This window comes from Euprymna scolopes, chromosome 8, assembly GCF_053919585.1.
Source record: "Euprymna scolopes isolate OS-2025 chromosome 8, ASM5391958v1, whole genome shotgun sequence".
Taxonomy (NCBI): Eukaryota; Metazoa; Mollusca; class Cephalopoda; order Sepiida; family Sepiolidae; genus Euprymna; species Euprymna scolopes.
The window spans coordinates 95,682,955-95,695,501 of record NC_136489.1 but is presented as its reverse complement, the minus strand read 5'-3'; the positions used below and the strand labels follow the sequence as shown (position 1 = coordinate 95,695,501).

Sequence of the window (12,547 nt, the reverse complement as noted above, 5' to 3'; positions counted from 1 at the left end):
AGAGACCTTTACAATGGCTAGGTCTCTAGAACAAGCGGAGAAGCATACGATAAGCTTCGATAATCACCCAAACGTAGCCGCTACTGCAATTAAACCAGAAGACACTCCCTTAGCCGCTATAAAAGGAAATACTCTACCAAAAGTAATTTGTTTCTTCTGTGGGAACACACGACATTCACGGGTGATGTGTCCTGTGCGTAACTCCGAGTGTAGGGAATGTAAGAAAAATGGCCATTGGGTGAAGGTATGTAAATCTTCCTCCTCCACTGCTGCTGTGTTATACGACCCGGACTCCCCCCACCCCACCCAATCTCTCCTGACTAGGAACGGGTGCCAAAGACATTACATACACAAAATACAAAATAAATGGGCAAGTAGTGAATGCTATGGTAGACTCCGGCAGCGTGGGGACGTTTATCAGCAAAAATATAGCAAGAAAGCTGAAACTTTTTATTATTACCAAACATAAAACCGTAGCATTGGCGGACCCTAATCATCATGCCAAAATCATCGGTGAAACTATTGTTGACATCTCCCTAAACAGTAAAAACCACCATGCCATGACAGTGGAAGTAATTAAGGACCTGTTCATTGATATGATTATCGGAAAAGTCCTCCTAAAACAATATTAATGTAATGGAATAACCTAACATCCCTTCATAGATGAAATGAACTCACGTGACTGAGAGAGAAGGAAAAAAGACAGGAAGAGAATAAGACAAGATGTCGAGTAACTCTTATGTCACCTGTATTCCTTTGTAAATAAACCCCTTTGTCTTTCACTCATAACCCCGTGTTTCTTGCTGTATTCTTATTTAAAGTAAGGATATAACAAATGGCGACAGGATTCAAACTCACAAAAATGGAACTTTAAGCCAAAAATATTGGAAAACAAAGAGAAGAAAATACTGCACATATAAATTCAACTATTGAAAAAAAAAAAGCTAAGGTAAGTTATATTTTTTTTAATTCAGTCTGTTACGGTCCTACTGAAAAAAAAAGAGAAATTGACATTTCACGAAGCATTGAACGGAACAATTTTTGAAAGTGTCCATTTCAAATTTCTTTTGTTTCATAAGAAGAAAAAAAAATATGGCAAAAAAAACATGTGTATGCTGTGTTTCAGTGTCAATTTTGTGGGTGTTGCAAAAACATTATCTACAAAAGAATGGTTTTTTTTTGTGGTTTAAAAAAAAACTATTCAGTGAATTTATTTAATGCTTTGTGCAGGTACTGTTAACCTTTTGTTTTATTACTGTATAAAAATAATTCTTCAACATGGAACCATTAGCCGAGTTTACAAAAACAATACAATTAGCATTGGCAGCTCAACAAAGTCAGATGGAATTTTTACAAAAAGAACAGTTAAAACAAAATGACATATTAAAAACAATATTAATGAAACAAGAAGAAAAAAGGATTGTCGGTTCATTCCAGAAGGAATTGCAAATTGGCTGACATAATTTTTATATGAACCAACTAATAGCTTAACATTTCCAGCAGATACGAAAATATTTTTTCCAAACGATGTCAGGCCTGGTCGAATGAAGAAAAAATTGTTTTACTGTTGCAAAAACTGGGTTCCCATGAAAATACCAAGTATACAAATTTTATACTCCCAAGGAAACTCAAAGATATTTCTTTTAAAGAGACTATAGACATTTTATCGAACATTTTCGGGGAACGGGATAGCTTATTTTATACTCATTATAGGTGTTTAAATATTTTGAAACAAGATGAAGACTTTATCGCCTATGCTGGGAGAGTAAATGCCCAATGCGAGTTATTTAAGTTGAAATACCTAAAAGAGGACATGTTTAAATGCTTGATATTTGTGCAAGGGTTAATATCCTCGAATGATAAAGAGATTCGTTCTAGGATATTATCCGTTATGAACCAAGACATAGACATAACCTTACAGAAAGTTACTGAGGAATGCCAGAAACTGTTAAATTTAAAACAGGACAATACTAGTATCGAAGAGAAAAATGTTGACAAAATACAAAGGGTAAAGCCAGGTGACCACTATGTAAAAAAATACTGTAAGACTTGTGGAGGAAAGAATCACTTCACAAAAGAGTGCTACTTCAAAAGCAAAATATGCTATAAGTGCGGACGTAAAAGACACAAGTCAGCAGTATGCAAAAAGGAGAAATACTGTACATAAGCCTGAAATAAAGACCATTGATTCTAAAAAAGAGTCCATGTGGTAAAAAAAGGAAATATATTGAAGTTAGAATTAATGGCCGGAAAGTAAACTATCTTTTGGATACTGGAAGTGACATATCCTTAATTGATGAAACAACATGGAAGAAAATTTGGTGCTCCAAAGCTTCAAAACACAAAGAAAATTGCCAGAAGAATGTCTGGAAATAGATTAAAATTTAAGGGTGAATTTTATACTAATGTGACCCTGAATGAAAATATGTTAAAAACTAAAATGTACGTGATACCTGGAAAAAATTCTAATCTATTCGGTATAGATTTGATGATACTTTTCAGTTTATGGGAGAAACCAATAAACTCGTTTTGCAAATGAGTAAATGTGACAGGATCTGAAAGTCCCAAACTGCCAGGAAGATTTGTTGGGGATTTGAAGAAGGATTTTAAAAATGTATTTTCTGAAGGTCTGGGTTGCTGCACTAAAATGGAAGTGAAATTTGAACTGAAAGATGAAGCAAAACCAGTGTTTAAACCCAAAAGGAAGGTTCCGTATTCTGTATTAGAAACAATCGAGAAAGAATTAAATAGACTCAAAGAAATCGGAGTAATAAAAAAAAGTGGACTACTCTGAATGGGCATCACCCACAGTTTATGTGAAAAAGAAAAAGAAAAAAATCAGGGTATGTGGAGATTTTTCGACGGGACTGAATGAGTCCTTAAATGATCATAACTATCCACTCTCTACCCCTGAGGAAATATTTTCTAAGTTAAATGGAGGAAAAATTTTCACAAAAATTGACTTGTCAGAAGCATATTTGCAGGTCAAAGTCCACGAAGATTGTTCTAAATACCAGACAATGAATACTCATAAAGGATTATTTTCCCTAAAACGTTTGGGTTGAAAGTAGTACCAAATTTATTCCAACAAATTATGGATGCCATGCTAGCAGGCGTGGATTTTGCAATGGCTTATTTAGACAACATTTTGATAAGAAGCAAAAATGTTGAAGAACATAAAAACCATATTCAGAAGGTATTGGAGAAAATAGAAGACTACGGATTTAAAGTGGCTCTCGAAAAATGTAATTTTGGTATGCACAAGATTGAATATTTGGGACAAATAATTGATTGAAAAGGTAGAAGACCTAACCCAAATAGGACAGAAGCAATTAGAGACATGCCTAAACCAGACAATGTAGTGAAGTTACAGTCATTCTTTGGTCTAGCAAACTATTATAATTCTTATATCCCAAATATGCACGAACTAAGAGCACCATTAAATGAACTATTGAAGAAGAATAAAAAATGGCTCTGGATAAAAGAATGTGAGGAAGCATTCCAAAAACTTAAAAGATGTTTGTTATCGGATCTAGCATTAGCACATTACGATCCAAAAAAGGATCTAATTGTAGCGGCAGATGCGAGTGAATACGGTTTAGGAACGGTGCTTCTACACAGAATGAAAGATGGATCTACTAAACCAATTTCTCATGCCTCAAGGGTTTTATTACTCGCTGGAAGAAAGTACAGTCAGATCGAAAAAGAGAGTTTGGCGATTGTGTATGCTGTGAGAAAATTTCATGGATTCATTTATGGAAGATCTTTCGTTTTGGAAACGGACCATAAACAATTACTATCGATTTTTGATTCGAAAAAGGGAATCATATGGCAGATTACAGAGATGGAGTATTATTTTGCTCAATTACGATTTCAAAATGAAACACCTAGTATCTAGTAAAATTGCACATGCAGATGGTTTGTCGAGATTGATCCCCAGTAAAACTGAATTTGAAAAAACTGTTATAGCAGCACTAAAAGAAGAAAATGAACTTACAGATATAATAATAAATACTGTTAGGGAACTTCCTGTTACACTTGAGGAAATAAAGAAAGAAGCGAAAACAGATAAATATATTAATAAAATTTAAAAAAAAACAAGTGGGACAAGACGAAAAGAATAGAAAAGGATTAAAAGTGTTTCCATTTTCTATGTGTGATGAAACTCTGATGAACGCGGACAGAGTGGTAATACCATAAGTACTACAAAAGAAAATCCTAAAGGAATTCCACATGGGACATCCTGGAATCTCCAGAATGAAGGCTCTAATGAGAGGATTCACATACTGGCCTGGAATGGATCAGGACATTGAGAAAATGGTAAAATTATGTAAAGATTGCCAACTAGCTGCAAGATCTCCCCCCATAAGGACGCAACCTTGGCCTAAAACAGATGTACCCTGGACATGTATCCATATTGATTATGCAGGACCTCTGAAGGGATATTATTACCTAGTAATCGTAGATAGTATGTCAAAATGGCCAGAAATTTTTAAATATACAGCGGCAAACACAATAAAAAGCGCTGGACGAGATATTTAGTCAGTTCGGAGTTCCGAAAACAATTGTTAGTGATAACGGCACTATGTTCACAGGTCAAGAATTCAAGCACTATTGTGAGACACTGGCCATTGAACACATTACAACACCAACTTTTAACCCTCGATCAAACGGACAAGCGGAAAGATTTGTCGATATTTTTAAACGAGCTTTAAAAAAGAATAATAACATCGACATGGAAGAAAAAAGCATTCAAAAATTCTTAGAAATATATAGGATAACATCAAATTCAAATACAAATGCTAAATTATCCCCAGCTGAAATTATGTTTGCCAGGAAGGTACGTTCGGTGTTCGACCGGTTAATCCCAAGAGAAAAAGTAAAAAAAAGTATCAAGGATATTGTAAGGTAAAAGACTTACAATGACGGGGATAAAGTTTTCTTCAAAAATTTTCAGGCAAGGAAGAGTTTTTGGGAAGAAGGCATAATCTCAAGAAGAATTGGGAGAATGGTTTACATTATAAAAGGGCAGACTTTTTTCCACAAAAACATATTAACCAACTGAGACCCCGATACATAGAAACAGTCAGAAACCAAGAGTTACCGATGGAAGTGCTATATGACACTTTCCATATACAACCTCCAAAAAAGGAAGTACCAATAACTCAGAAATCCAGTCACTTTCCAAAAGTAAAAAATCGGCAAACACAAATGGTGAGGAGAAGTGAAAGGAAAAGGAAAAGGACCAAATTTTTTGGACAAAGTTTAAAAAGAAAAAAAATGGTAGAAGCAAAATTCTATGGAAGAATTTAGCTTGGGAGAAAGGTGATGTAACAGAATAACCTAACATCCCTTCATAGATGAAATGAACTCACGTGACTGAGAGAGAAGGAAAAAAGACAGGAAGAGAATAAGGCAAGATGTCGAGTAACTCTTATGTCACCTGTATTCCTTTGTAAATAAACCCCTTTGTCTTTCACACATAACCCCGTGTTTCTTGCTGTATTCTTATTTAAAGTAAGGATATAACAAATATAAAACTGTGACCCTGAAATTTGACAGTCCCGGGGAAGAACTTGTTATCAGAGCAATGGGTAAGAGGGACAGTTTTTCATGTATCAAAATTTCTCCCCCTCCCTTTTTCTCTCATCTTTCTATACACACGACCCCTATTGCCACCAAATCTCATCGTCACTCATTCACTGACAACATATTTATTAGAGAGGAAACTGCCAGAATATTGAGGGAAGGCATAATAGAGCCCTCTATATCTCCTGGCGAGCCCAAGTTTTAGTGACCTCTAATGAGAATCAAAAAAAAGAATATTCAGCCGACATGGCTCCCTACGGTGAAGTCAAGTGTATTCGCTCTGACAACAGTACGGAATTCACCAAGACTTTGAACTTTTACTAATTAACCATCATATCAGTGTTTAGATGACCGAAGTCTATCACTGGTAATGAGAGAAGCCCTGGACGATGGCTGCAAAGCATTGAACATATTGAGAGAGCATTATTTATCGAAAGGAAAACTCAAAATCATTTTTTTATATACTGAACTGACCTCTCTAAAACGAATGGAAGCCAAAATTATTACTGATTATATTATAAGAGCCAAAACGACTGCAAATTCTTTAAAAATGTCTGGTGAAGTTATAAGTGACAGTCTGTTAATTTCCATGGTCCTTAAGGGATTACCAAGTGATTTCAAGCCATTTACCACCGTGATAACCCAGAAAGAAAAACCCATGACTTTTAGCCAATTCAAGATAGCATTCAGAAGTTACGAGGAAACTGAAAAAATGATCACAGAAAAAAAAAAAACGAATCTACAAATATCATGAAATTTCAAAATACACACATAAAAACACCAAAATTAAATTATACTCATGCCAGGAATAAAAACCGCAACTTTGCCAAAAACAATTTTTCTCCTAAGTACAAAACTTATTTGCTATAATTGTGGACGATCTAATCACAAGAGTTTCCAATGTAGATACAGGACTCAAAATGGCGACTCCATTAAAAATGTGGAGAGCTCTGTTAGCGAACATACATTTTTATTTTCGTATACTTTTAATGCTTCAACAAACAATAATAATTTTCTTGTCGATTGTGGGGCCACGGAACATGTGATTACAAAGGAATCTGATTTTATCAATTTTGATCCCAACTTTAAGCCACAAAATCATTTTGTAGAACTAGCTGACGAGAGTCGAATAAATGATATTGTTTTGAAAAAAGACGATGCTAAAATCTCGCTAAAGAACAATAAAGGTGAACTGTGTTTCTGTATTCTAGAAAACGCTCTTCTAATCCCAAAATTTAAACAAAATATATTTTCTGTACAAGCTGCCACTAAACAAGGTGCAAATATAAACTTTAGCCCCAATAAACCAAAACTGGTATACCCAAATGGAACTGTATTCGACATTAAAGAAAATGGAAGACTATATTATTTAAATAGTGTAGTCCCATTGAAAACCGCCTGCCATGATCTACAGACATGGCATAAAATTCTTGGACATTGCAATATTCCTGATATCAAAAAGTTGCCGACTGTAGTTGATGGAATGAAAATACAAACATCAAAAACTTAAACTGCGACGTCTGTACGCAAAGGAAAATGACAAACTATCAAAGCAAGATACCAGACAAGAAGGCCAAAAAAATCCTATCAATGGTGCATTGTGACTTGAATGGTCCCGTGGAACCGATGGCCAGAGAACATTATAGATATGTGTTGAATTTTGTAAATGACCATTCAGGTTTAATAATGGTTTACTTTTTAAAGAACAAATCTGATACCCTACTAGCAACTAAAAAATATTTAGCCAACATGGCTCCCTACGGTGAAGTCAAGTGTATTCGCTCTGACAATGGTACAGAATTCACCAATAAAGACTTTGAACTTTTACTAATTAACCACTATATCAAGCATGAAAAATCAGCTCCTAGATCGCCACACCAAAACAGGACTGCTGAAAGAGCATGGCAGACACTTTTGAAATAGCAAGATGCCTACTCATTGAATCAAAACTCTCCAAAAACCTCTGGACGTATGCACGTATGGCGGCAGCCTATATATGCAACAAGTGTTTTAACAAAACACTATCTAAAACTCCATATGAATCTTTCTGTGGTAAAAAAACAAATTTAAGCAGAATGCATATATTTGGTTCAACTTGCTTTGCATATATAGATAAAAAGAGTAAATTGAATATTAAAGCTGACAGAAGTATATTTCTTGGATACGATAAAAACAGTCCAGCCAATTTAGTATTTTTTCCAGAGAAAAATAAAATAAAAAGAATCCGATGTGTAAAATTCACAGACACGTTTAATTTTACAGACGAAAACTCGTCATATGAAGAAGATGAAATTATATTTCCTCAAATTATTAAAACAAATGAAGACAATAAAAATGACGGAGACAAAAGTATCCATGATGATGATGATGATGAAGATAAAATCGGAAGATATCTCAAAAGAAATAGAAGGCGACCCGATTTTTTTGTGGTCGACAATATAAAAGACTATCAAATCGACTATTGCTATTAAATGGAAAATGCACTAAAAAGCTTTAATGAAGCAATTAATTCAGAACATTGTGATGAATGGAAAATTGCCATGAAAAAAGAAATAGATGCCTTAACCGAAAATGATACCTATACGGTAGTGCCTCTCCCAAAAGATAAACGTGTTATTTCTACAAGATGGGTCGTTACAAAAAAGACTACAGCATCAGGCGTAGAACAGTACAAAGCTAGATTTGTTGCTAAAGGGTACTCTCAGATTTACGGTATAGAATATTTTTCTAAGTTTTCACCGACCACAAACCTAATGACAATCAGAATTTTACTGCAAATCGCATCACAATATGACCTAAACATCCATCAAATGGACGTAAAAAATGCTTATTTGAATGCCGCAATAGACTGTGAAATTTATATTACCCCTCCAAAGGGATTTATAATGAAAAATAAAAATAGCGTGTGGCGACTTAACAAGTCATTATGTGGTCTAAAGCAGAGTGCTCAGTGTTGGAATACAGTATTTCATGATTATATTATTAAACAACAATTTAGACAATGTGCTGTAGACCCCTGTTTATATACCCAACACAAAGACGATAAACTACTGATTTTGGTTTTGTGGCTTGATAATATTTTAATCGCATCAAATTGTGACATAATGTTAACCGATGTTAAGAACAAATTAAGTAAAAGATTCAAAATGACCGATCTTAGCAAAATATCCTGGCTTTTGGGAATAGAATTTACTCAAACAAAGGACTTGTTACGATGAATCAATCGAGATACATTGACAAAATACTATTAAAATTTGGAATGGGAGAGTGCAAGAAATGCTCTGCACCGGTCGACAATGGTATTAATAAAAATATACACACAGAATCTGAAATAATAAATGACAAATAATACCGCAAAATTATAGCTAGTCTTGTATATTTTATGACTGCAACCAGACCCGACATATGCTATACAGTAACAAAACTGTCGCAAAAATTATCACAACCGACAATGAAGGATTTAAACAGAGCTAAACAAGTCCTGCGTTATTTAAAAGGAACTAAAGAACAGAAGTTAGTATTTAGAAAATCAAAAAATCCCCTAAAATTAGAAGGATTTTTGGATTCAGATTGGGGAAACGACGAAGATCGAAAAAGTATATCTGGATATTGTTTCAGACTCTCAGAAAATGGGCCTATTATTTCATGGAAATCTAAAAAGCAACAGATTGTATCTCTCTCTACATATGAAGCAGAATTTATCGCGATCACACACACAACACAGGAAGCACTCTACCTTAAAAATATCCTAAAGACTATTTTAGAGCCAGAATTAACTAAACACCCCGTAGTAATTAATTGTGATAATCAAGCCAGTATAGTCTTAGCACAGAACACGGTAATCAACCAAAGATCAAAGTATATAGATATAAAATACCATTTCATAAAAAACGAGGTGAAAAAGGGATCCATTATTTTGAATTACATATCATCAGAACAAAATATCGCTGATGTATTCACGAAACCCGCAACAAAAATAAAATTAAAGCATTTTTTCTCAAAACTTGTTGGGGGATTCGACTAAATAATTTTTTTTTTTTTTCACGACCCTGTATGTATATAAATTTCTATATATCAAAAAAAAACTTTTTAAAAAATAATAGTCCTGGACAAGGCGTTAAATTTCTCGAAAACACGTGTATACTTTTAAGTTGATAAAACCTTTCCTGTTTACTCTTCTTTTATCTCTACTTATCATTTCAGATGACATATCTGATACATACTGAGTTAGATAGAATGTGATGTGGACGTCCCAGAGGTATAATGAAGTACCTTAAGTAGATCCAGTCTGTACAATGTACTCAAGAATTGGATTGGCAGGAACATACAAGTCAGGGCATCAATGGGATGTATAATATGAGTCAGATGTCGGTGTGCACTAAAACAGAAAAGAACATAAATAGGCACTAGATCAGGAGCCAAACATCGAGAAACACTGGAATGGGTGCCAGACGTCTACATGTGCTAGAACAGGAGATGGAACAGGAAATGGAACAGAGGATATGCAGGAGTCAAACCAAAAAAGGAACATCTTTGCCATGTTTTTTTCCATGAGGAAATTTATCAGCAGGTTTTTAAAAATTATGACGTGAAATGTTTGAGTTTCATATCAAAGATTTTTATTATTCTATGTAAGACAAAGAATACATTAGAAATATTTCTAATGTATTCTTTGTCTTACATCGAATAATAAAAATCTTTGATATGAAACTCAAACGTTTCACGTCAATGTATTCTTTGTCTTACATAGAATAATAAAAATCTTTGATATGAAACTCAAACATTTCACGTCATAAATTTTTAAATTCATTGAATGACTAAAATTTTATATATATATATATATATATATATATATATATATATATATATATATATATATATATAAATATAACACGGAAATTACATAATTGTCGATGCAATAATTTATTTCAACCTTATGGTATTTTCAAGCATCTAAACTAGACAATTACATTTTTTTGTCTAGTTTAGATGCTTGAAAATACCATAAGGTTGAAATAAATTATTGCATCGACAATTATGTAATTTCCATGTTATATTTTTATGTTATTGCTCTGTTTACCACATTGAGCTCTCATACCCGGATTTCCTCTGGAATTATTCCATTATAACACTATATATATATATATATATATATATATATATATATATATATATATATATATATATATATATATATACTAGCAGTTCTGCCTGGCTTTGCTCGGACCCTATGTACTGTTCATAAGTTTATGTTCATATGTATATATTAAAAAGTGTGAATATGTAAAGTAATGCCTTTCTGTATAATAGTCTTCCTTAACTACCATAGAGAAAAGACAGACATTTTCACTTTTATAGATATACTAGCATGGGTACCCGGTGTTGCCCCAGTGTTTGGAGGTGTATGCTGAGCAAAAAAAAAACCAAAAAAAAACAAAGAAAACGGTCATTTTTTTAAAATTTGATCCCTATTATGACCCCTTTAAATTCATTGGTTTGGGCTCAAATCAAGTTATTAAGTTAGATCCATGTCCAAGGAACCAATATCTAAAATTTCAAGTGTTTAGCCTCAAAATTGTCGGAGGAGTTTGGTAGCGTTCTTAAAGGTCAAATCGTTGAACTTTGACCTCTTAACAGCCAAATTTCTGGCCGAAAACCGATCCCATAGATTTTCCCAAATCTCAGTACCCTGTATATCAAATTTCGAGTCTGTAGACTAAAAATTGACAGAGTTATTGCGTAGGGAAATATACACAAACAGACAGACAGACACGTTCACTTTATATATATATATATATATATATATATATATATATATATATATATATATATATATATATATAGCCTGAAGACCATATAAAACTGGCACTTTTTCACACATCTTTGTATAAGAAAGTGCCCCACAGTTGAACTTCAACAACACAATTAGAATGGGTTTGTCTACAAAAAGAAAAAAGCATCAAAACACTCACATCTAAGAAACGGAAGATTGGGTAAAAGATGTGTGGCTTTTAAATAATTCTGAGTTAAAGGTTGCAAAATTCTAAACAAATCGAACAAATGTTTTTCCGGCCACGTTCTGTTATTTGTTACATTGGAAAATTCTCCGCAAGCAGCCATCATACAATTTTCATTTCATAAGTTAAAATTTGAAAAAATAGTGTATTTTACCTAAAAAGAAATGAAAACTAAAAGTAAAACTAAATTGTCAACATTTGGGTTGTTATAAAAAACGAACCGCGTTTATCTCAGCTGGAAGACGGAAAGAAAACTAAAGTAAACTTGTTTCGTTTTTTTTTTTTTTTTTTTTTTTTTTATTCTGTTACTTGGGAGCGATATTTACTTCTTTGATTCAAACACTAAAAAGAGGGTCGTATTTTTACTGAAAAGTAAATGAATAAAATACAAATCAGTGCGGTAACATTTAGCCAGAGAAGAAAATATATTTAAAAAAAAAAAAATGAGACGAAATGTGTGTTAAACTAAAGATTGTTGTAACTTGATTCACTTTTTAGTAAATGCTTTCGTTCTAAAAATAAAATAGGAAAAATATTTTTGTTGACTAAATAACGTGTATGTTACTGATTGAGGTTGGACATGAATATTATTAATTCAAAGATGTGTGTGAATCTTTTTTGGAGGGAGAGTTACAAGGGTGTGATCATTATGAAGGCCTGGAGGCCACTCGAGGATAAGAGTTAATGAGTGTAAGGTGGTCAGTGAGACAACAACATAGTGATCGTTCGTGGTGGAAACTGTGTAGAATTTGATTATTTAAGGGGACTGCTCAACAAGAACTTGTTTACATTAGACTTGAATACGACCATGTTGTAGTCAGCTGGAATACAGAGTTCCACAGGCGGGCAGGTCTAGGAAAGAAGTTTTGTTCATGGAATTTGCCTTTAGATTCAAATATAGAGGGTGAAGATAGAGAGTGGGGTAAATTGTTGACAGTGGT

The 12,547-nt window shown here is 33.5% G+C and overlaps 1 protein-coding gene across 5 annotated transcripts in view; it reads right to left on the bottom strand.

Annotated features, from left to right (window-relative positions):
- LOC145283660 (uncharacterized) overlaps positions 1-11,815 on the bottom strand; it is a 45,078-nt gene extending 33,263 nt beyond the window's left edge. For 2 of the 5 annotated variants that reach the window (XM_080132658.1, XM_080132662.1), the window contains exon 1: positions 11,562-11,814. In XM_080132658.1, coding sequence (XP_079988784.1) covers positions 11,562-11,712 — 151 coding nt within the window. In that variant the 5' untranslated portion in view covers positions 11,713-11,814. Of the gene's footprint in view, positions 1-11,561 lie in introns of all 5 variants that reach the window. The other 3 variants (XM_080132660.1, XM_080132659.1, XM_080132661.1) reach the window with 3 other exon arrangements.
- Between the last annotated feature and the right edge of the window lie 732 nt (positions 11,816-12,547).